The following is a 20,616-nucleotide window of genomic DNA, read 5'->3' as shown; positions in this document are numbered from 1 at the left end:
TGCGTAAGAGACATTGATCAAGAATGAAAGGGTGGGTGGCCCACAGAGACTGCTTATGCGTAGGGCCCAGAATTTGGTGCTACGCCCCTGGTTGTGCTGGGAAAATTGAGCCTCATGACCTTCTAAAATCCTGGGTGCCGACCTACTTCGAGCAGAACATTGCATTTTTTAGAGTCTCATTGACACTTTCATGTACATAAAAGTACACAAAGTCCATGTTCTTGTTGCGGGCACTGCTTTTGGCACACAACACTTTGCACCTGTCACACACTCATCTCGCACAGAAGGTGTATGAATGACACTATTATTCACTGTGTACCTGTTTAACCAGGTTAACACTCCCTTCTTTTATAGCTGCTCAATTATATGAACCACCTGATTCTGCTCTGTGTGTGCATGTGTGAGTAAGAGATAGAGAGAGAGAGTGTGTGTGTGTGTGTGTGTGTGTGTGTGTGTGTGTGTGTGTGCGTGCGTGCGTGCGTGCGTGCGTGCGTGCGTGTGTGTGTGTGTGTGTGTTCTACCCAGTACCCAAGTTGCCACCTTAGAGGAAGAGAAAACCTAATACATGCAGTTGCAGAAGGAGAGATACATCGCGCGTTTTATGTATTTTCTAAATAAAAGCCTCTAAAAAGTGCACAAACAGTCAAAATAAATGCAAGGAGGAGGCCTTTGCTGGATGCTCATGAAATTAAAGTGAGAAAAAGCCATTGAGTTGTTGAGTTCCTCTTCTGTGAGCTCGGAGGAGGAGGAGGGCCCGGCCGGAGCTCAGAGGACGCATACATCACTTCCGGGGCTGGTTTATTCTAATACCGAAACGACCAACCCGGAAAAAAGACAAGTCTTCTGTAATCCGATCACACAAACAAACAGACAGGAGTGTGAGAGCCAGATGCACGCCGGCTTTGTTAATATAGCCGCAGTAAAAGTTATCAAAACTTTTTTGTAACATGCTCGTTGTTTACCAAACTCAGGTCTGTCCTCTGAGCTCTGGAGCCGTGCGGGGCGCTGGCTGTGGCGCACACTGACTCTCCGCAGCGGGTAAGTAGTCAGCCGACAGTGGCACTCTGTGACTGTGTGTGTGTGTGTGTGTGTGTGTTACCTCCGTTCCTATCTTTCTCTCTCTCTCTCGCTCTGTGTGTGTGTGTGTGTGTGTGTGTGTGTGTGTGTGTGAGTGAAATATGCGTGTGCATGTGAAACGTGCGCGCGGATGGTACAGTACTGTAGGTGTGGCAGGCCGTTAAATCGTCGGATCTGGTGAGTCAGTGCAGTCATCTGAGCTGAACTAATGTAACGCCTGTCAGGTGTCGCTGAGTAGTTTTGCCAGATCACATTTAAACTTTTCATTGCATGCTCATAATTACATTATAGGTCTACGTGCACGCGCCCGTGATCTTCAAACTGGTCATTCAGTGGCGTGAAGCTCGTGCCTGCACTCTGTGGTAAATACTGTAAAGGCAGTGAAGAAAAAAAAGAGATTCATCTGTTGGTCCCTAAAAAGTCAGACACTATTGAAATATGCCTGTCTCAACTTCCCATAGCCCAAGGGGACGTCCTCAAATAGCGTGTTTTCTTCAACCAAAATTCCCAAACCGCATATATTCATTTTTATGGGAGTTTTTTTTTTTTAGGTATTTATATTTTTTTTTTATTATTTTGTTTTACTACACTTTATTTCAGAGGGAAATATTGTACATTTACAGTTACTAGTTACTTTCTATAAGAGGCATTGTAGTGGAAGGGAAAGTGGGACTGATTACCTAGGGCCCCACTGGGAGGGGGATCCCAAAAGCCTGGAATGAAAAGCTTGATTTGTTTGCAATCTTAATTTCCAAATTGTTAGTGCCATAACTAAATTAGAACTGGCTGAACAATTCAGTTTTAAGACTTAAGTTTGTATGACAAAAAGAATGGAAGCTCTCTTTGGCTCCTCTCAACCCTTAAGGGCGCATTGTTAAGTCTGCCCCTCCACAAGGAGTCCTCTTTAAACGCAGCAAGACTAGAATGAGTGAATGCTAGTGCTGCCGAAGCACCAAAGTGCACTCTGTCAGGTGAGGATGATCGATTAATCGATTAATCAATGAATCAATGAATCAATGAATCAATTAATTGTTGCAGTTGTACTTGACTTGAAAAAAAAAACAACTCCAACATACTCACCTACAAATAAACAATATTTTTGTAAAGCAACCAGACATATCAGGCTTGTTAGTTCAAGCACCTACAGCACGTTAATGCATCAATAATAATAATAATTCACCACTGTCACCCAATTATACAACTGAGGATGTTGAATATGGAAGTGTTATTAGATTATTAGATTAGTTGCAGGTTAATTTTCAGACTATCAGTTAATTGCTTCAGCTCTAAAGAGGTTTGCCACCGATTTTACATAGCAACGCCAGTAAAACAAATTACAGGTCTAGTGTGCAGGATTTAGGCTGCATTAACGTGCTCCCTGAATGGTTCCATTTTCCAAGTTGGGAAGTCGTTCTTCTGACTGTGTTGTGTTCTTGAGCTTTAAGTAATGAGATGTGATATGAAGATATGTTGTGTTTTATTGCTTGGGGCATTTCATCAGAATTTGGTAACAGTTTGACAATTTATATCACAAAATGATTTTGTCCCAGACATGTTGCTACCAAAATATTACCCAGCTAATGCTAAGAAATAATCTTCAAACTATTCTAGGTCATTCTACATGGACAGCAATGGTTACAGTAATATCATACTACAAAGTACATACGAGCAAAAAAAAAATAACAAGCAGTATATGAATTATTAAAAAGTTTACTATCATCAACCGCACATTTACTTTTGTCAGCCATGTTTTTGCTTATAAGACGTCAACTCGGCAACTTCGCACCAGATTTTTCACTAACATTCTGAATTGTTGTTCCAACTTGAGGGTTCATTCAGTTTTCCTATTCGGGACCTTATTTTTCCAATTATTTCAACACCACCTGAGTGAAGGATTAGTGGCATCAAGCGGTGAAGTTGCAGAAGTGTAATGTCTCCCGTGTGCCAAGCATGTAGCAGAATTGCAGCGGCTGACGCGAAAACGTGAATGAGTGATTGATTTTGTGTGTTCTGTGCTACTGTAGAAACAACATGGATTTTCCTAGGAAAGCAAAGGCGTGACCCATCCTACTCTCCATTTGATTGGCTAGTACTTGTTGCCTTTGTTAGTTCGCTGCTCCTGGAAACGAAATCTCGTGACATGCTCTGTATGTAGAGAGAAACAGCTCATTCTAAGAATCTCATTTTTAATTACAGGTGATTAGAAACTAATGAAGACATAGAGTATTATATATTACATACCATGTCTGCCAATAGATGCCCCTAAATCCTGCACACTGGACCTTTAAGCCATGGAAAAGTTATATAATGTCTTATGTGGCTCTGGGGGGAACTGGAGAGAGATCTGCCACACGGTACTCAGTTTGAGCACTGAGTTGCATTCAGGGAAGTGCAGGATTGAGTGTTTGTTTTCACTCAAAGACAAGATATCTTGGCCTATTTTGCCTGGATTTAGCCTGTTTCTCTTGAACTTCATAGAAGCACATTACAGCATTGCTCAAGTGACTGTTACCATTTTGATTCAGTTTCTGTTTTAGCAAAGAGCTTGTCCACAGATAAAGCAGATGTGTAAACTGAGTGTAGGTGGGTTTCACTTCACTGCCCTGGATGTGGTTAAAGACAATAACACTGATATCAGTGCTGAGATCTGAACACTGTGTTCTGCCCTCACACACACACTCAGACTGTATTAACAGCCACTGTGGGTTATTCTGTCACATCTCAAAGCTAAAGTAAATTTCACAGAAATCTGCTGAAGATTGTGCGAGTTATATTTATTGGTATAGTTTGCCAAAGATGCCACAACCTCACCACTGCTTCGCCTTGTAATGGTTAGCCTGATGTTTTCCAATACCCAAAATGGTTTATGTGTGCATGCATGAGTGTGTGTATGTGGGTGTGTCTGTCCAAGGGCGGGTGTCTGTGTGACGGCTGCAGCATCATTTTCTTTTTTTCCATTACACCCTGAGTTTCTGCAGAAGACCTCTGAATGGTTTGTATCTTTGACCTATTTCAGTGTCAAAAGAAATAAAGGTTGCATGACTGACGTCTCAGATACAAGCCCACAAATTTTTCAAAGCAGTTTCAAAATGAAGCATTTTTCCGACTATTGACTTAAGAATAGTTTTACTGGAGTTCCACCAACAGTGAAGATGCAGCCTGTGTGTCAGTTGTTGCTCCTCTGTGTCTCTGTTTGCCTGTGCTTTGTGGGGTCATATGTGTGGAGTGTTTGTGTGTGTGTGTGTGTGTGTGTGTGTGTGTGTGTGTGTGTGTGTGTGTGTGTGTGTGTGTGTGTGTAAATGCTCATGGAAATTCATGACAGTCCTGTAAAAATACTGGCAGAGGGTTCAGCCATTTATTTCTGATTATATATTTTATATGACTGTCACGTTATGCTTTTTGTTTTTTTTCTTGTTAAAAAAACCCTAAAAATCAGTCACAGATGTGGCCTAGTTAGCCATCATATTACCTTTGTGCAGTGGTGGAAAGTAACTAAGTACTACTATACTATAGTACTACTCTACTATACTGGACTTTACTTGCATTGTTTCATTTTCTGCTACGTCATACATTTACTCCACTACTCTTCATAGACAAAATGTGTACTTTTTACTCCACTACATTTATTTGATAACTGTACTCAGCCATTGATTTGCAAGTAACTGGTAGACAAGCCCAGAGTAAAGCCCTAAACAAGTTATAATTTGCTTTTCATCAAATGTGATTTCATTTTAACAACAGAGTAATGATGTTAGCTCAGCATTAGCTTACTTTGTTGATATTAGCCTCAGTTTACTGTTTTCTGTGCAACTTTAAATGTTGAACAAAACTGGAAATTGTTGCTTTGCTGTCTGTAATTTCAACCTGCATGCTATGTGCATCTGCAATTCATTTTTTGTGGACCACCCACAGTTTTGTATGCACAAGAATTTATCTTTAGTATAATTTTTTTCCAACTGGAGCTCAGTAACATACTGTTTGTTTTTCATGGTTCTCTTTTGCAAAGTGACTGAGTGCTGTTGGACTTATTCAAACAAAAGTAGATTCGGGGAATAAGTGTTGACTCGCTGGGAATGAATAGATTTAGTATTAGTTGATTTAGGAAATGAAAACAAATGAACTGATTCGTGGCACACTTTCTAAATAACATACTTTTTAATCTTTGGTCTTGGGGGGAGTTATTAAGTATTTTCAAGTGAGTCGGTTTTAGTCCAAGTGTAGTCACTAGTAAGTGAGTTGAGTTGCAAGTCTCAAGTCAAGTCATTAAATCGTGACTTGAGTCTGACTTAAGTCCAAGTCATGTGTCTGGAGTCCATACCTCTGTTCATTACTAGTTTATTGCAGATTAAGATTAATATTATCTATAATCAACAAATTAATGATGATGATGTATTATTAAAGGTTAAAATCAGGAAAATTCACAAGCTGTCAGCTGTCATATTGAATTCTGCTGGCAGTATGTAAACAATCTAAAATGAACTCCAATTTTACCAGCTGCAATGTTAAAGTGATTAACAGATTGATGCATAAATAATTATAATCCAGTAATATACATTGTTATGAAATGGGTCATTCAGCATAATAAGTACTCTTTTTTTTTGTACTACATGTATATTTTGATGTGACCACTTTTGTACTTTTACTCAGGTGCAATTTAGAATGCAGGAGTATTACTTGTACCAGAGTATTTCTGCACTGCTGTATTACTAGTTTCTACTACTTTTCTAAGTTAAAGATATGAGTATTTCTTCCATCACTGCCTTTGTGGCCATGTAAAAGTTAAGTGTTTTAAATCAATTCAAATATGGGGGAAAAGTAAGGACTTATGAAAATGAAAATGTGCAGAAAATGTGCTTTGCATCTTTTAATTCGGTGCATTCAACTGTGCACAGTCTGTCATGTGATTACTTCGTGTATAGTCTGCAGAGATGCAAAAGTAACTGACTGAAAAGTCCCTCAGCAATCAGGAGGTCGAGATATAAAAATCGAGTTCTTGCCATGCCAGAAGTCTTCTGACTCCCCCAAGAAATAAAAAGTACTTTCATGTGCAGATGTTTGCTGCGGATAAAATTCTCCTGGAAAGCAAACATTATTGAAATTTCATCAGCATACCTCGAGTGTCTGAGCTGAATGAGTCTTGATTCTGTTGAGGAATCAGTCAGCAGCTCAGTGATTCACATGCATGGCGTCATCTTAATGAATACATCTCTCCCCCTTCCTCACCTCTTTTTCCCATTCCTCCATCTCCTCCCTCTCCTCCCTCTCCTCCCTCTCCTCCCTCTCCTCCCTCTCCTCTCCCTTCCCTGGCCAGTGGAAATGTGCGTGTGTGCAGATCTTGAGCGCAGTCTGTAATTTTTGGCTGTGGTGGAGGGCCTCAGCTCAGCCTCGGGCTTCAGGGTTTGCTGCTCAGCCTCAATCACGTCACATGAAAAACTGCTGAGTGCGAGCGGGTCTCTTTCTTCCTCTTTGTGTGTGTGTGTGTGTGTGTGTGTGTGTGTGTGTGTGTGTGTGTGTGTGTGTGTGTGTGTGTGTGTGTGTGTGTGTGTGTGAACAGTAAATGAAAGATGGTTTATCCTCCACATCTGCCTGTCTCTGCCTTTCTGTCCTGCGAGTCCATCTCCCTCTCTTGCTCCCTTCATATTTTTTGCTTGTTATGGTCCATCTGATTTGAGTATTTGTCTCTCTCCATCTGTGTGTCGCAGTGACATGTGATAGCAGCAGCATGCCGTACTTGGACCGGCTGAACCGTGTATGTGGCTTCCTGGACGTCGAGGAGAAGGAGAACAGCTGCCGCTTCCAGAGACGATACTTCATCCTCGACACGAAGGAAAATGCTCTACTCTGGTATATGGACAACCCTCAGGTGCTCCACACATATATGCACGACACACACTTGCACAAACAGCAGGAGGAAGTGAAATTGACCAATACGAGACGTGTAACCTTGGACTCTGAGCCAATGACGAGTCTGTGTGTTTGTGTTTGCATGCAGAACCTGCCCAGTGGAGCTAGCTTTGTTGGCAGCCTGAGACTAACCTACATCTCTAAGGTAAAATATTTCACTCTGCTGGACGTTAGTGACTTACACACGTGTGCAGCGGGGGAGACATCGGAGCAGTGTGGACACAGCAACTCACACATATAGAGACAGCAAAGACACACAGGTCGGAGTTATCTGTAGTCACACGCAGGCACAGACTTTGTGAAGTTTTCCAGATGTCAGAGCGCTCGCTGAGCTAACCAGAGATAATGACATCTGGCTGCACGGCACTGCAGCGCTGACAGCTCCTCCCTGGACACTCTGAGTCAAATAGACAGCAAAGATATGAAACGTTTCTAACTTCTCTCCTCCTCCTCCTCCCTCTTTTGTCTCCTTTTCTCCCCCGTTTTCCTCCCTCATTTCCTTCTGTCTATCCTCTCCTCTCCTTTGGTCTCTTTTCCTTTCCTTCTATTTCTCCTCTCCTCTCCTCTCCTCTCCTCTCCCCTTCTTTTCCCCTTTTCTCTCCTCTTTTCTCCTCACCTTTTGTTTCACTTCCTCGCCTTTCCCCTCCTTCTATGTCTCTCCTTCTACCATCAGGTGAGCGAAGCTACAGCGAAGCAGAAGCCCAAAACAGAGTTCTGCTTTGGTAAGGTTTTTTTTTTTCAAAGAAACCCCGAGTCATGCTTTTGCAGAAGCACAATGGCATTAATTTTATTCACACATGTGATAAAATTATATAATGTGGTGATTGTGGATATTCATGGAAATTATGTCTGTTTTTGTAGTCATCAACGCAGTTTCCCGGAGGTATTTCCTCCAAGCCAATGATGTGACTGATATGAGGGACTGGGTGTCCGCGCTCAACCAGGCCAGCAAGATCACTGTGAGCGCAGCACACGCACACCTGCACACACACACACCTGCACACACACACCTGCACACACACATGGTGTTATAACCCAATGTGTTTGTCTGATGTGTGTTTAGAAAAAAGCGAAACTAGCAGTTACAGGTAAGGGATTTCCACCTAAGCGCAGGAAGTTGCAGTTTGTGGTGATGCAACTGAAACCATTTTGGCCTAAGGGGGTGCTGATGCTGGCATGCTGCCCACAAATACTCTCTCACACATTTGCTGAATGAGGAAATTGTGAATGTGCATGAATATGAGTGATAACACACACACACACACGTCACTGTGGTGGAGGTGTCTAAACACTTCTGAGTTTGTAGGTGAACATGCCGTACACATCCTGTTTGCACATTTGCATAATATTTGTGTGTGTTTAGCGAAATGACCACGGCCTCTCTGACTAGTGACATTGAGATAACAGAGAAGAACGTTTCTCTTTTTCTCTCACCTGCACACTGACACAGGAAGCAGCGCCGCTCACTCTCTCTTTCACTTCCCCTTTGATGGGAGGGCTTCTCTGCCGCCTTTTCTCAGCTTCCTTGGCCTAAAATATATTTCCTAAAGCAGAATAGATCTGATTTAAGTGCAGGAATGAAAGTTAAGCAATTACTAATGAATGTAGTTATTTACAAAAGAGTGGTTAAAATGAAGCCCCTCATATATTATATGTCTTTTATTGTATTCTCTTCTTCAGACACACCAGGGAATGGAAGAGGTTATATGTATATAATGTTTGTTTTATACTTTGTAGGGAGAATATATTATTTGTTATAACTTTGGGGGCATTTTGCCTTTATTGGGCAGTTTATATTGGAAAATGCAAAGAGGAAATAAAGTTAGGGATAGAGAGAGGGGCGTGCTTGACTTGAAACATATGTCTCTGACCAGAATCTATCCATATTGTTACTTAGGCCACCCTTGTAATTATTTTAGTTATTTACTCTATTTTTAGAGTATTTTCTTTTTCTAGTGCCAACATTAAAGGGACAACCATTTAATTTAGAGAAAAAATATACATAGCAAAACATATGTAGAGAGAGTTAAATTTCTTATGACATGAAGCTCTTGTTCCTCTTGAGCTCATGCTTGTTACAGTTGATATACGAGGTAAACAGGTGTGCCTATTTTTTACAGAAAGTAGCAATGGTTTCTTCATTCTTTGTTGCATGCTTTCCAGTGGATAAATAAACAACAAAAGAAATGCAAATTTCTGTTTAGACAGCACAGTTTGTACCTAAGGTTCAGCATTGGGCTTTTATATTCAATTATAACTGATTTTGAATGGCTTAATAAATATTGTGTTAATGGACAAATAACCACTGTATTCTTATTCTAATAATGTTTTTTTTAAGCTTTTTTTAGCGTTTCTAAATGAAATAAGTGGCTTTTATTAACTCATGAGCCCGCTTGTGAATGTTGTTGTCAACAGCAATGAACAGTTTGTCGTTTATTTTTTTATTTCTCATTATTTGCTAGCACAGCAACAACTTTTTTGGGTCCATGTTAGAACATACCATTTAATCAACACATTTCAGTTTTAACTTACAGTACAGTACAGTATACAGTAACTAGAATCATTACAGTGCCACTATTGTATCCGTCACAATAAAATTACAACAAAACCAAACATAATATATCTTACATTAGAGAATCTGATAGTAACATATTTCATATTTCATCTCGATGAATTTGCACATCAATATTGTGGAGAAGATCCACAGATATTTGCCGGTATGTTTTCAAGAATAACCTTCATAGTTGATTGTCAAAGCCTTTTGGCAGATTTTTGTGATCATAAAGTAACTGTTGTGTTTTGCTGCTTTTGTCTTTGGTCTAGACAGTGTAGTGTGATCCCTCCTCATCTTCCTTGTTGGACAACATTTGGTTATTTCAAGAAAAATATATTTTTGAATGCAAGTTTGTTTTTTCAAATTTAAAGCTTAAATGTTATGCTCATTTTAGGTTCATATTTGTATTCTGCATTTCTACTAGACAACAAGCAACATGTTCATATGCTTTAATGTTCAAAAACACATTTTCCTTTACTGTCTGGGCTGAACACCTGTATTCCCTCTCTGAGATGCTCCATTTTAGCACCTGTCTCTTAAAACCTAGTCTGCTCTGACTGGTCAGTGTTTCCAGGTCTTTTGCATCTCAGCATCGGCCGTGTCTACATGACACCACCAGATTTGCGAAAAACACTGAAGAGTTTTCCACTGACCATCTTAGCCTGAACCACTTCCAACCCTAACAAAATGCTTTTTGTGTATAAAGCGAAGTTTACCTCCAGGGCTCTTATTCATTTAGTGTATTCGTTTTAACCCAAACCTATGTAATGTAAACCCTTGTAGTTGCGAGCTTGGAGCTGCCTCTGTACATGGGACGCCCTCATAGGAATTACTTAAACATACATTTACCCTGTTTGTTTTATTTGAAACTTTACCCATGTTTAATGAGAAAATCTGACACTGGAACACTATATATATATGTGTGTGTGTGTGTGTGCGTGTGTGTGTGTGTGTGTGTGTGTGTGTGTGTGTGTGTGTGTAACAAAAAAAAAAAAGGAAAAGCGTAATAGGTCCTTTTTAATAGACTGTACCATAGCTTGTTTTTGGCTGTGTTTATTATTAAACTTTATTAAACTTGTGTTTTGGGTGATCTCAAGAGTAAGAGTAAATAACCACCACTCAATCACTCAAACCACTTGCAGAGGTGGTCTAGGACACATTGGACCACATATCTTTTGTAGTGTAAAAGCAAATGTGTCCTGATGCGTCCCTGACAAGGACTAAGTCATTAGTGCAGGATGTGGTGGTTGTTTTGGTGACAGTGCGCTAATGCTCTATAACTTACCCATTTCTTGTTGAGTTGGATGAAAGGTTGTGTGACCATCCCTAATTTTGCCCTTTGGAAGGAGACATATTGAATTCTGCTGACAGTGATATCTCCACCTGTACAGACACAACCATTGAAAGTGACTAGCTGTAATTCTGCATCAGGTATTAATGAAATCTGACCGAGTGTCGCATAATAGGCACAGGTGTGAAGACGATGTGTCTCAGCAGTCCACTTGTATTCTGATCACCAAAATATATGTTAACACCATGTCTAACCTGGATCTTTTACTTTAAGTCATTTAGTCATGTGAGATCTGTGTACTGGTTTACGTCCAGTGTCTGGTAAAGAAAAAGAAAATCCAAAAAATCCAAACAGCCCCATTGACTTAGAAAAAGAGAGAGATGACTGGTTGCTCTGTAGACTATTAACAGATGTAGGTCAAAAACTTGTATTGGGTGCTCATGATAAACGGGAAACAACAGGATAAACAGGAAGGAAATCCAACATTTACATTCAACAGTTAACATTAAAAAGCCTTTATGATGGTGGCTAAATCATTTTTAAAAAGCCAACATTTTTTGACCACCATCGGTCTTAGTCAGGGCTTTAAAAAAACATTAACATCATAGCCCTGATAAAGGATTTTTAATGTAATTCCTTCTTGTTTTTTCACATATTTCACACCTTTGGAGTGCCAGGATTTCCTTTCTGCTGAGCGCTTTAGACTGTCGGATGTTTTCATGCCGAACATATTACAGTTTCACTGTTGCAGCATTGAGACTTCAGTGGGAATTAAACGTCTAACCTGTGGCAATTAATAGCAAGCTTTACTCATTAAGCCCCACTTGTTAATGCCGTGCTCATTAATATTATCCCGCCTGCTGCTGTGCTGACAGGTTCCTAAGTCTGGCCCTGCAACTCCGCGGTCCGTTGTGGGTACAGTCATCAGCGACAATCCGGGAGGGAAAAGACAGCAGGCCTACAAGGCAGAGATCATTGGTGGCGTGGTGGTCCATACTCCCATCCAGGTAATGAAGAGGAAGCTTAAACCGATGTTGTTACCATGACGATATGAAAGGAGATACTAACAATGCTGGAAGCCAAAATTAGCGTTAACGAGCTTCCTTTTTTTACTGTTACATTTATTTTTCAGCAAAAAAAAGCAGAGTACAGCTCACTCTCGGCCTCCAAAACCACATTGTGTGTAATCTGATGTATTCTGAGGATGGTGGTTACATTGACCACAATTGTTGTAATGATACTGAGGACGGTTTAAATGTTTCAGAATGAGAGTGAAGAGACAGAGGGGAGAGAAAGGAAGGGCAACAGGCCTGGTGTGCTGAGGTGTGGTTACTGTGTCAAACAGGGAAATGTGGTGAGTACCCAGCCACTAAAAACTGATAAACTCTGTGTTTCAATTTAAAAAAAACTACATGAAGAAACTGTAATGTGGTGTGTGTGTGTGTGTGTGTGTGTGTGCGCGCGCGTGTGTTTTTTAGAGGAAGAGTTGGAAGAGGAGGTTTTTCATCCTGGATGACAATGCCGTCAGTTACTACAAGTCTGAGATGGTGAGAAGCCAGACTCTTTGTGTTTCCTCTCACATGTCCATGTTTTCGTGTGACTATGGTCTTTGTCTGTCCATGTCTGAAATGTGCTTACATATGTCCCAGGATAAGGAGCCTCTCCGAGCGATTCCACTGAGGGACATTCAAAAGGTCCATGAATGTCTCGTCAAGTCAGGGTGAGTCAAATGTGAATCACTCACAAATTCTCCCACCGTTTTACTTTCTCATCATGTGGTTGTTTTCTGGTGAATATTCAAATAAGGATTTCCACAGGTCCTTAAAATACTTGAAAGTTTGTTAGGGGGGAAAAAATCAAGGAACTGAAAGTTTTTTGAAAATAGACATAAAAAGACATGGGTCATTGAAAGTGCCTGAGTGTATACGTTCAAAAATATAAATTAAATGTTTTTTTCTTTTTATTTAAAACTAGTAAAAAGGTTCTTGTCTGTGAGCTTCTGTAAAGTCTGCTAGTTCTTCTTGTAAAAATTCTCAGTGTTGTAACAGCAATGGACCTTGACACGTCTTAAATTATGCTGTGTTGGGTCAATGAATTTGAGGGAACTGGTCTTGGAAAAGTTTTGCTATTTAAGACAATGTGGAAACCCTGTAAGAACAGATTACTCTTTGAACAGACACAAACAGAGTCAAAGTTTTTGCAGCAACCTATCAGGGAGGTTTCAATAGTTCAGAGTTTCATATTCAGACATCCGGAGAGGTTCCCTCTTCAAACCGACTCATCTGGTTTCTCCTGGTTTGTTCAATGCAGGATGAAGCTCGATTGACGTTGCATGGCTAAAGTTAGGGACCGTCTCAATAGTGTGCATGCAGCATGGCCAAGAGAACTTTTCAGAGTTTTGTACATATCCTTCTCATTTTCTTTTCTTAGGCACTTCATACAAACTTAATATTTATCTGAACCATCCTCTATAGCATGCACAAGTTTCTTTGAAAAAAAGCTATTATGACTCATGTTATTTTCTGTTTCTCTTCTTTTTTTATCAACACTTCTCTCAATAAATTCACAGCCTCAACCTTTTAAAGAGAAATCACACAATACAACCCAATGTAATTCTGACTCATGTTTTTCCACCTGTTAAAACCTCCCATTCTTTTTCCTTTGTTTATTTCTACCTGGATTTTTCAAGGAAAAGTTCATCCTAAAATCAAAAATACATATTTTCCCTTTTTTCTGTAGTGCTATTTATCAGCCTAGATTGTTTTGTTGTGAGTTGCCGAGGTTTGGAGATATCGGACATAGAGATGTCTGCCTTCTCTCCAATATAATTAAACTAGATGGCTCTTGGCTTGTGGTGCTCAAAGCACCAAAAAATCATCACCTGGTTACTGAAGATAATCCACAGATCTTGTTGTGAACAGTAGGAACTATTTACTTTCTACCAAACTACACCCACAATCTGTATCACCGTGCAGAAGGAAGCGTGCACCTACTGCAAGCTAACATTAGATTAGGCATGTCCAAAGTCCGGGCTCGTGGACAATTTTAAATGGCACTCGGCTTGACTTTCGAATTACACCATATGTGGCCTGTCACACAATATTGATTGATCCAGCAAGATCACCTTGCTCTGTTCCCTTCACCTTGCAACAGTAAGACTTTTATATAGTTCATAGATATGCATCAAGTAGGAAGTGTGCAGGTGGAACTAATGTATTTTTATATACAGATGGTTAACAAGCAAATGTAAGGACAGCAACTAACAGCAGACGTTTCCTGCTCGGTAGCAGACCACAGCAAAGAAGCGTGAAGACGACAGCTCAATGCATTTTCACTGAAACATGAAACAGTTGCGTTAGTCTAGTTTGTTGGTGATTTTTTTTTTAATAACCCATATGATGCTAGAAGCAGCTGGCCCCAAGGTATTTTCGCATGATCTAATCTGGCCCCGATTCAAAAAACTTTGGACACCCCCTGTGTTAGAGCTCAGCCAAGGAGGACTGCTTCAATGTGTACATCTCACACTGTCACGAGCACGAGCCTCTCGTCCGCGAGTAGATGCACACTGTGTGGTGATATATTTGGCAGGTTTTGTTCGTGTAGTTACTCCAACAATCAGCAAATCACAGCAAAACAATCGAGATTTATCAATAGCACTACAGGTGAGAGGAAAAATATGTATTTTTGATTTTGATCTTTTTGTGAACTGTCCATTTGTTATTACATTGCTTTTATGTTGACTCAGTTTACACTTACCTTTTATTTTTTTAAAGTAAAGTCAAATAACGCTTTACTATTTGATTAATTTGAGTACATGGTTAAATTATGTTATATTGTATATTTTTCCAACAGCTAAACTTACAAATATGAGTATGAGGAGAAAAAATGACAATAGAAAATAACTGAACACAGAAGATGGGACAGTCCTGACTATTTTTAACAAAGTGTGCTGTACAGCCAACCACTTCCTGTATAAATCTAAATTAGATATGAATAGAAAAATCAAACAATAGATAAAGATAGTAGATTTGTGGTTTACCGCTAGCATACTACCTAGCCCTCCCCTTAGCTGCTGTGTCATTCAGCATGATAATTTTCCACTCTGTGTGTCCATCAGGGATCTTCTGCTGAGAGACAACCTGTTTGAGATCATCACCAGCTCCCGGACCTTCTACATTCAGGTACAATCCCGTCTTCCCGATCTACCAAGCAATCATGGGCTCTGCTCTGTGGATGTCCTCTGGCTCAGGGTGAAAGCATTGATTATATTTTAGTCAGAGCAGAAGAGGTCGATATTTGCGGGTGTGTCTGTCCTGATGTTTTGAGTTGTTTTCTCTATATGCTCTGCTGCTGATGTGTGGCACAAGCACTTATTTTAGAGCATAAAATGTTTGTTTTTGTGAAATGGGCAAAGCCATCTGTTACTGTAAAAACAATAACATCCTGTTGTCCTCTCCTGGGAGAACAGCTGACTGAGACGGTGGGGGTCAGATCAGATGGGAAGTGCTGCGAAAGAGAGAGAGAGAAGCTGCAAGCATGAGCGCTTTTATTTTTGTCTGTGCAAAAAAAGGAAGCATGAAAAACATTTAATAAACACATAATCAAAAATAGATTACACAGAGACTATAGTGGAAGTGCAGACACCAAAGTGATAAATTATCTGAAACTACAATAACACTTAAATTACTCGTTAACTAAAATTAGAGCCAGTTATAAATATTTGAAAGTCTAAAAAACCCTCAAAAGGGATATATCTGCTGAAGTTTATGTTTAACATATATATCCTCATAAACCAGGGCTGCAACTGATAATTATTTCCATTATCGAATTGTCTGGAAAGTAAGTTTTTCCTTATCTTTATTTACTATGTAATGGTGGTACTATTTCTGATAAAGTTAAACATTTTTTGGCTGCAGTTACTAGGATCAGTTTTTTGTAGGTTTTTGTAATGTCATGCAAGTTTGTGTAGATAGATATTTAGATAGATAGATAGATAGATAGATAGATCAACTTTATTGTCTTTCCAGATATACACAACAGTGTACATGGAACAAAAATTTGTTGCAATTGGCTCTGAAAATGATATTAAAAATTTTGGTAACATCCAACTTGCATGTTTACAGCGAGGGTTTGAGAGAAATAGCATTGCATTATATGTCCTGTACATATGGCAGAATTGACAGTAAAGTTGACTTTGACTAGGATCAGGTTTTGGTTGGTTTTGGTCATTTCATGGGGCAGCATGGTGGTGCAGTGGATAGTGCTGATGACCCCAGCCAGCTGGGGTCCTTGAAGATTCGGCTGACTGATCTCTTTGCATTGACCATAGATGTGAATGTGAGCGTGAATGGTTATCTGTCCCTGTGACAGTACCTGTCCAACGTGCACTCCACCTCTCTCCAAATGTGAGCTGGGATAGTCTATAGGTCTATAGGTCAAGCATTTATGGGTAATGAATGGTCTTTTCATGACATTTGCTGACAGTACAAAAAATAAAGAATACTGCCAGTAACATAAAACGCGGTAGGACAGACCATGACAATAGCTTGTGGGGAAAAAAGTGCAGCTCTGCAACGTTTTATCTTGTGATTATGTTTCCCTATAGACAGACTCTCCAGAAGAGATGCATGGCTGGATCAGGGACATTGAGATGAAGATCCAGGACTTCAGAGGTCCTCCTAAGGTAACTCTGTTCTCCTTCTCATTGACACAAAAACTCCTTACGATCCATTCTCACTATTTGTTCTTGGAGGAAAAGCAAAAACTTACAGATATGATGACACAAAACAGTTCAGGCTGTTCTCGTGTACTTTTCATAAGTACACCAATGAAAAGTAATGAGGAATGCATAATATAAAACCCGAGTAATTGGTAAGGTTCCTATCATGTGACCAGTGCACTGATGGGAGTAAAGATGAAGAGCAGACATAACAAGGGAGTGATTTTAAGGTGCCATGTTTCTTTTCCTAAGTATGTAACATGGCAACAGCCAACCATGTTTCTTTAAGGTTTTCTCTAACCTAGGTTACTTTACTTCCTATTCCTAACCTTTGTAACTTTAAATTTAGGATGTAATGTAATGAGGCCTTTCATGGGGCACTAATCCGTAAGATATCATATGAGTAGTTGTATGAACACATTGGGAGGTCAACTGCGGGTCTGAAGAGTGAAGACCATGCTGAAGTGCCTTCAACCTTTTAACCTCTTTATAATGGCCAGCAGGGGGAGACTTCACTGTTGAAAAATTAAGTCCAATTATATACAGGTCTATGACAAAATGACCCTGCTTCTCGCTTTACATGACTTATTACTTCAGTAATCATTTTCTTAATGAATTTATGGTTTCAATTGCTAGTTTCAAGTCTTCTGAAAAGATTATGACATTAATTTTTTAAGTTATGGTTCCATATAGAGTAAAATTGATGATAAAAAAGGCTAGGCTTTAGGGCATGGTTAGGTTGTGATATATACGTTGCTACCATGGTGGTGAGATTCACCCCTCGCTCCTCCAAAGCACAACCCTCTTGTCCAAATATGGTCACTTCTGGCTTCAAAAAACTGAGATGGCAACAGTCAAAATGCCAAACTCGAGGCTTCAAATTTGTAGTCAACAAACCAACGGATGAGGTCATGGTGATTCACTTCTTTTATACAGTCTCTGGATGACACTGATGTTTTTGTTCCTCTCATTTCAGGGTTTTTCATTTAAGCGTGCGTCCTCTCTCTATCGAAGTCACAACGCCTCTTCAGCACCTCGAGGTCAACAGAATGATGAGCGCAGACCTACACTGGTCAAGTCCTGCTCTGTGGCACCCGGCTGGCAGCCTTGGACGCCTGTCCCACCGGGCGAGCCCTCCATCCTTGATGCAGAGGATGAAGACAGTGCCTTCAGCTCTGTGCCCACCTTGCCTTCTCTCTCCTCCTCCTCCACCTCTTCCTCCACCTCTTCCTCCTCTAACTCCCTCTCTGCCCCACCCCCTTGCCCCAGTGTGCCTCCAGCAACTTCAACCAGCGGACTTGGGATCTTCACAGCGTCAGGAGACATGGCCACTGGGCGTCGGAGACACCGCTCGCAGCCTCAGCCTCACACCAGCTGCAACTTCCCCTTCAGCCTGGACGAGGACGGCATCCGCACCACAGATGTCTAGGTTCAAGAAGTCCAGACTCCTGTGTGGACTTGATTGTTGGTACCTGCCTTAAAATGAATGTGACTGGTAATAATAGTATTCCTTAATAATGAAGTGACACTGTGACCATCTGCCTCAACACTTTCACATGAGATTGGGGCCTCCTGCTGGTCTTGAAGCTGTATTACAGATGAAGGAAGCACCCAGCTGGAAGAGGACCAAGAGGCACAGTGTTTGTCATCCACAGGACTGTGAAGAAGAACGACGGAGTGTTTTTAGTGCAACTTCCTCTGAAAACTTGAATAATCTTTTTGTTAATTGTTCTTGCAGACTTACAAATTATGGCACATGCTTTTAATCTGTTGCACTTGGCTCCCCAGGGAGTTAAAACTCATCAAGAGCATGTTTCCACCCTTGCTGGAAGTATTCACCAAGAAGTGTTTAAAGGACTTTAAACACATTAGTAACAATAATTTTTATATTCAAACTCATTTTCACAAAATGCTTTAAAAAATAGCATCTTTTTAGTTTCTTTGGAGCCCAGCAGTGTTTTTTCCTTTCTCATCCTAAGACACATTATTTGACCTTCTTTAATAATTAACAAGCATTTTATTACTAACATCTAATCAGGCGTCTGGGGGAAAGTGTAGGTCTCATAAAATGGTACGTGTATTCACATGCTAACTGAATGAGGGCCCTTGTGATGTCGGCAGCAGTTGTTATGTGTTTGCACTATGTTTTAAAGCAGGAGCTTTTAGTAATTGCCTGAAACATCAATCGTCATTAAACATGGGTGGATTATGAGGCAGTAGGTCCTTGGGCACAGACATGTAGACATCCCCACCACCTCTTCTACAAAGGAGCAAGAAACACAGACTTTAAAGTAGTTTAGCCTCTTTCTGTTTTCATTTGGCATCTTTTTGTAGCCTAGTTGTTTTGATCCTGTTGGTAGTTTCTTTGCACCGTTCTTCGTAGTTGCTTTGTGTCTTTTTGTGATCATTTTGTGTCATTTTCTCTGTGGTTATTCCCCTTTTTATAGTCTTTATGAGTGTCTGTGTCTCTTTGCAGCTGTTTTGCATCTCTCTGTAGTTGTTTTGTATCTCTTGGTGGTTGTTTTGAGTCTCTTTATGATTACTTCACACTCTTTGTAGTAATTTTGTTTCTCTTAATAATTTTAAATTTCTTTGTAGTCATCTTGTGTCTCTTATTAGTTATTTTGAGTCTCTGTTGACTTTTTCTTTTGTTATTCCCCTTTTCATTGTCTTTATCTATGTCTTTACAGCTGTTTTGCATCTCTTTGTAGTTGGTTTGTGTCTTATAGTGGTAGTTTTGTGTCCCTCTGTAATTGCTTCACACTCTTTGTAGTCATTTTCTCGTGGTTATTCTCCTTTTCATAGTTTTTATTAGTCTCTGTGTCTCTTCGCAGCTGTTTTGCATCTCTTTGTAGTCGTTTTGTGTGTCTTTCTGGTTATTTTGACTCTCTCCCAGGTCGGTTTGTGTCTTTTTGAGTGACTTTTTTTTTTTTTTTAATGAAGGTGAGGGGGGGCCCTGACACTGGGTCTGTGCCTGATAGGCCTGCTCAGTAATCCATCCATGTCAGTAAACTGTGACTCCTCTCTTAGCTTTGAACAGGGTACTTTAACAATACAGCGGTTTTTAGATGGTACTTATTGTAGAATGTATTGCCAGCATCAAAGTACAGCTCATCAGCTGGTTGACAGCTTTGTAAATGTGACTTTCTTATTATTCCAGCATTATGTGGGAAACTGTGCCACTACTTCTGGTAATTTAATTGTAATTCTGCACTTTGCTTTTCTTATTTTTACTTGTGTTTTTTTTTGCTGTCATAGCAGATATTACAGCTTCCTCTGAGATGATGCTTCAGATACTTTGTGTTGTTACACCAATAGTCTCAGCCCTCCTCAGGTTCACCTCAAAACTTCATTGATGTGGTACCATGTTCACGCCTGTTTCCGTTTTCTGAAGCTGTGTGCACTCGTCTGCCTGCGTTTCATGTTAATTTTCTTTCTTGTACATTAAATGATGCTTTTTATTGGTCCTGTTTGGGTTGTTTTTGACTAACTTGAAAGTTCATGGTTCGTTTCAGTTTGACTTTGCCCTCTGACTCTGCCCTCTAGTGGCTGCTGGGGTCATTCCACACCTTACACCAAAGGCAGTACAAACTTACTCTAAAGAGTTTTCCAAATAAGCTTTTGATAGAAGTTTTTTGCTTTCTCTCCCAAGTACACAAATGTCCCAACTGCCAGGCATGCACAGGGTAAGGACCAACGTATTTGACCTTTAATACAGCCCCTTAACCACATGCACACCATGCAGACACAAGCCTGCACACCATACACATGCCAATCAAGTGCCCTTAGGTTGTGTTAAGTGAAGTGTTTCACACGTCCAGTGCAAAGGTCCATTAGGTAAAACGCCTTAAACTCTGTCCTGACCTACGTCCACTTCCCTCTCTGCCTCGCAGTGCAGCTGCATGGCTGCAGGACCTACGAGAGTAAAATGTCTTCACTGAACAGTTTAAATTGTGTTGTAGGTAAAAAAGAAAAATAAAAGGCCCTCAGTGCCTGTGAAATGTCAGCTGTGTTGAAATGAGTTTTCAGCCTGTTAAAGACAGAAGTCCTCCAGGTACTGAAAGAAAGCTG

At 40.3% G+C, this 20,616-nt stretch overlaps 1 protein-coding gene across 1 annotated transcript; it reads left to right on the top strand.

Moving 5' to 3' along the window:
* Positions 1 to 803: 803 nt before the first annotated feature.
* plekha2 (pleckstrin homology domain containing A2) lies at positions 804 to 20,011 on the top strand. Its single transcript, XM_042488473.2, has 12 exons — positions 804 to 1,038; positions 6,780 to 6,940; positions 7,070 to 7,126; positions 7,655 to 7,703; positions 7,843 to 7,940; positions 11,702 to 11,833; positions 12,091 to 12,180; positions 12,305 to 12,373; positions 12,476 to 12,546; positions 14,944 to 15,007; positions 16,432 to 16,509; positions 17,522 to 20,011. The coding sequence occupies exons 2-12, from the start codon at positions 6,800 to 6,802 to the stop codon at positions 17,972 to 17,974; spliced, it is 1,302 nt and encodes a 433-aa protein (XP_042344407.1). The 5' UTR covers positions 804 to 1,038; positions 6,780 to 6,799; the 3' UTR covers positions 17,975 to 20,011.
* Positions 20,012 to 20,616: the final 605 nt, after the last annotated feature.

This window comes from Plectropomus leopardus, chromosome 4 (assembly GCF_026936395.1).
Source record: "Plectropomus leopardus strain MGB_pleo_1.0 chromosome 4, ASM2693639v1, whole genome shotgun sequence".
Classification (NCBI taxonomy): domain Eukaryota; kingdom Metazoa; phylum Chordata; class Actinopteri; order Perciformes; family Serranidae; genus Plectropomus; species Plectropomus leopardus.
Note: the sequence above shows the minus strand (reverse complement) of the source record. Positions and strands in the feature narration are given on the sequence as shown.

What these genes read in the sequence shown, in the direction of transcription:
- plekha2 (XM_042488473.2), top strand. Translation starts at nt 6,800, where the DNA reads ATGCCGTACTTGGACCGGCTGAACCGTGTATGTGGCTTCCTGGACGTC. An exon ending in GACTAACCTACATCTCTAAG is followed by an intron (nt 7,127 to 7,654) that starts GTAAAATATTTC and finishes TTCTACCATCAG; the next exon opens with GTGAGCGAAGCTACAGCGAA. An exon ending in CAAAACAGAGTTCTGCTTTG is followed by an intron (nt 7,704 to 7,842) that starts GTAAGGTTTTTT and finishes CTGTTTTTGTAG; the next exon opens with TCATCAACGCAGTTTCCCGG.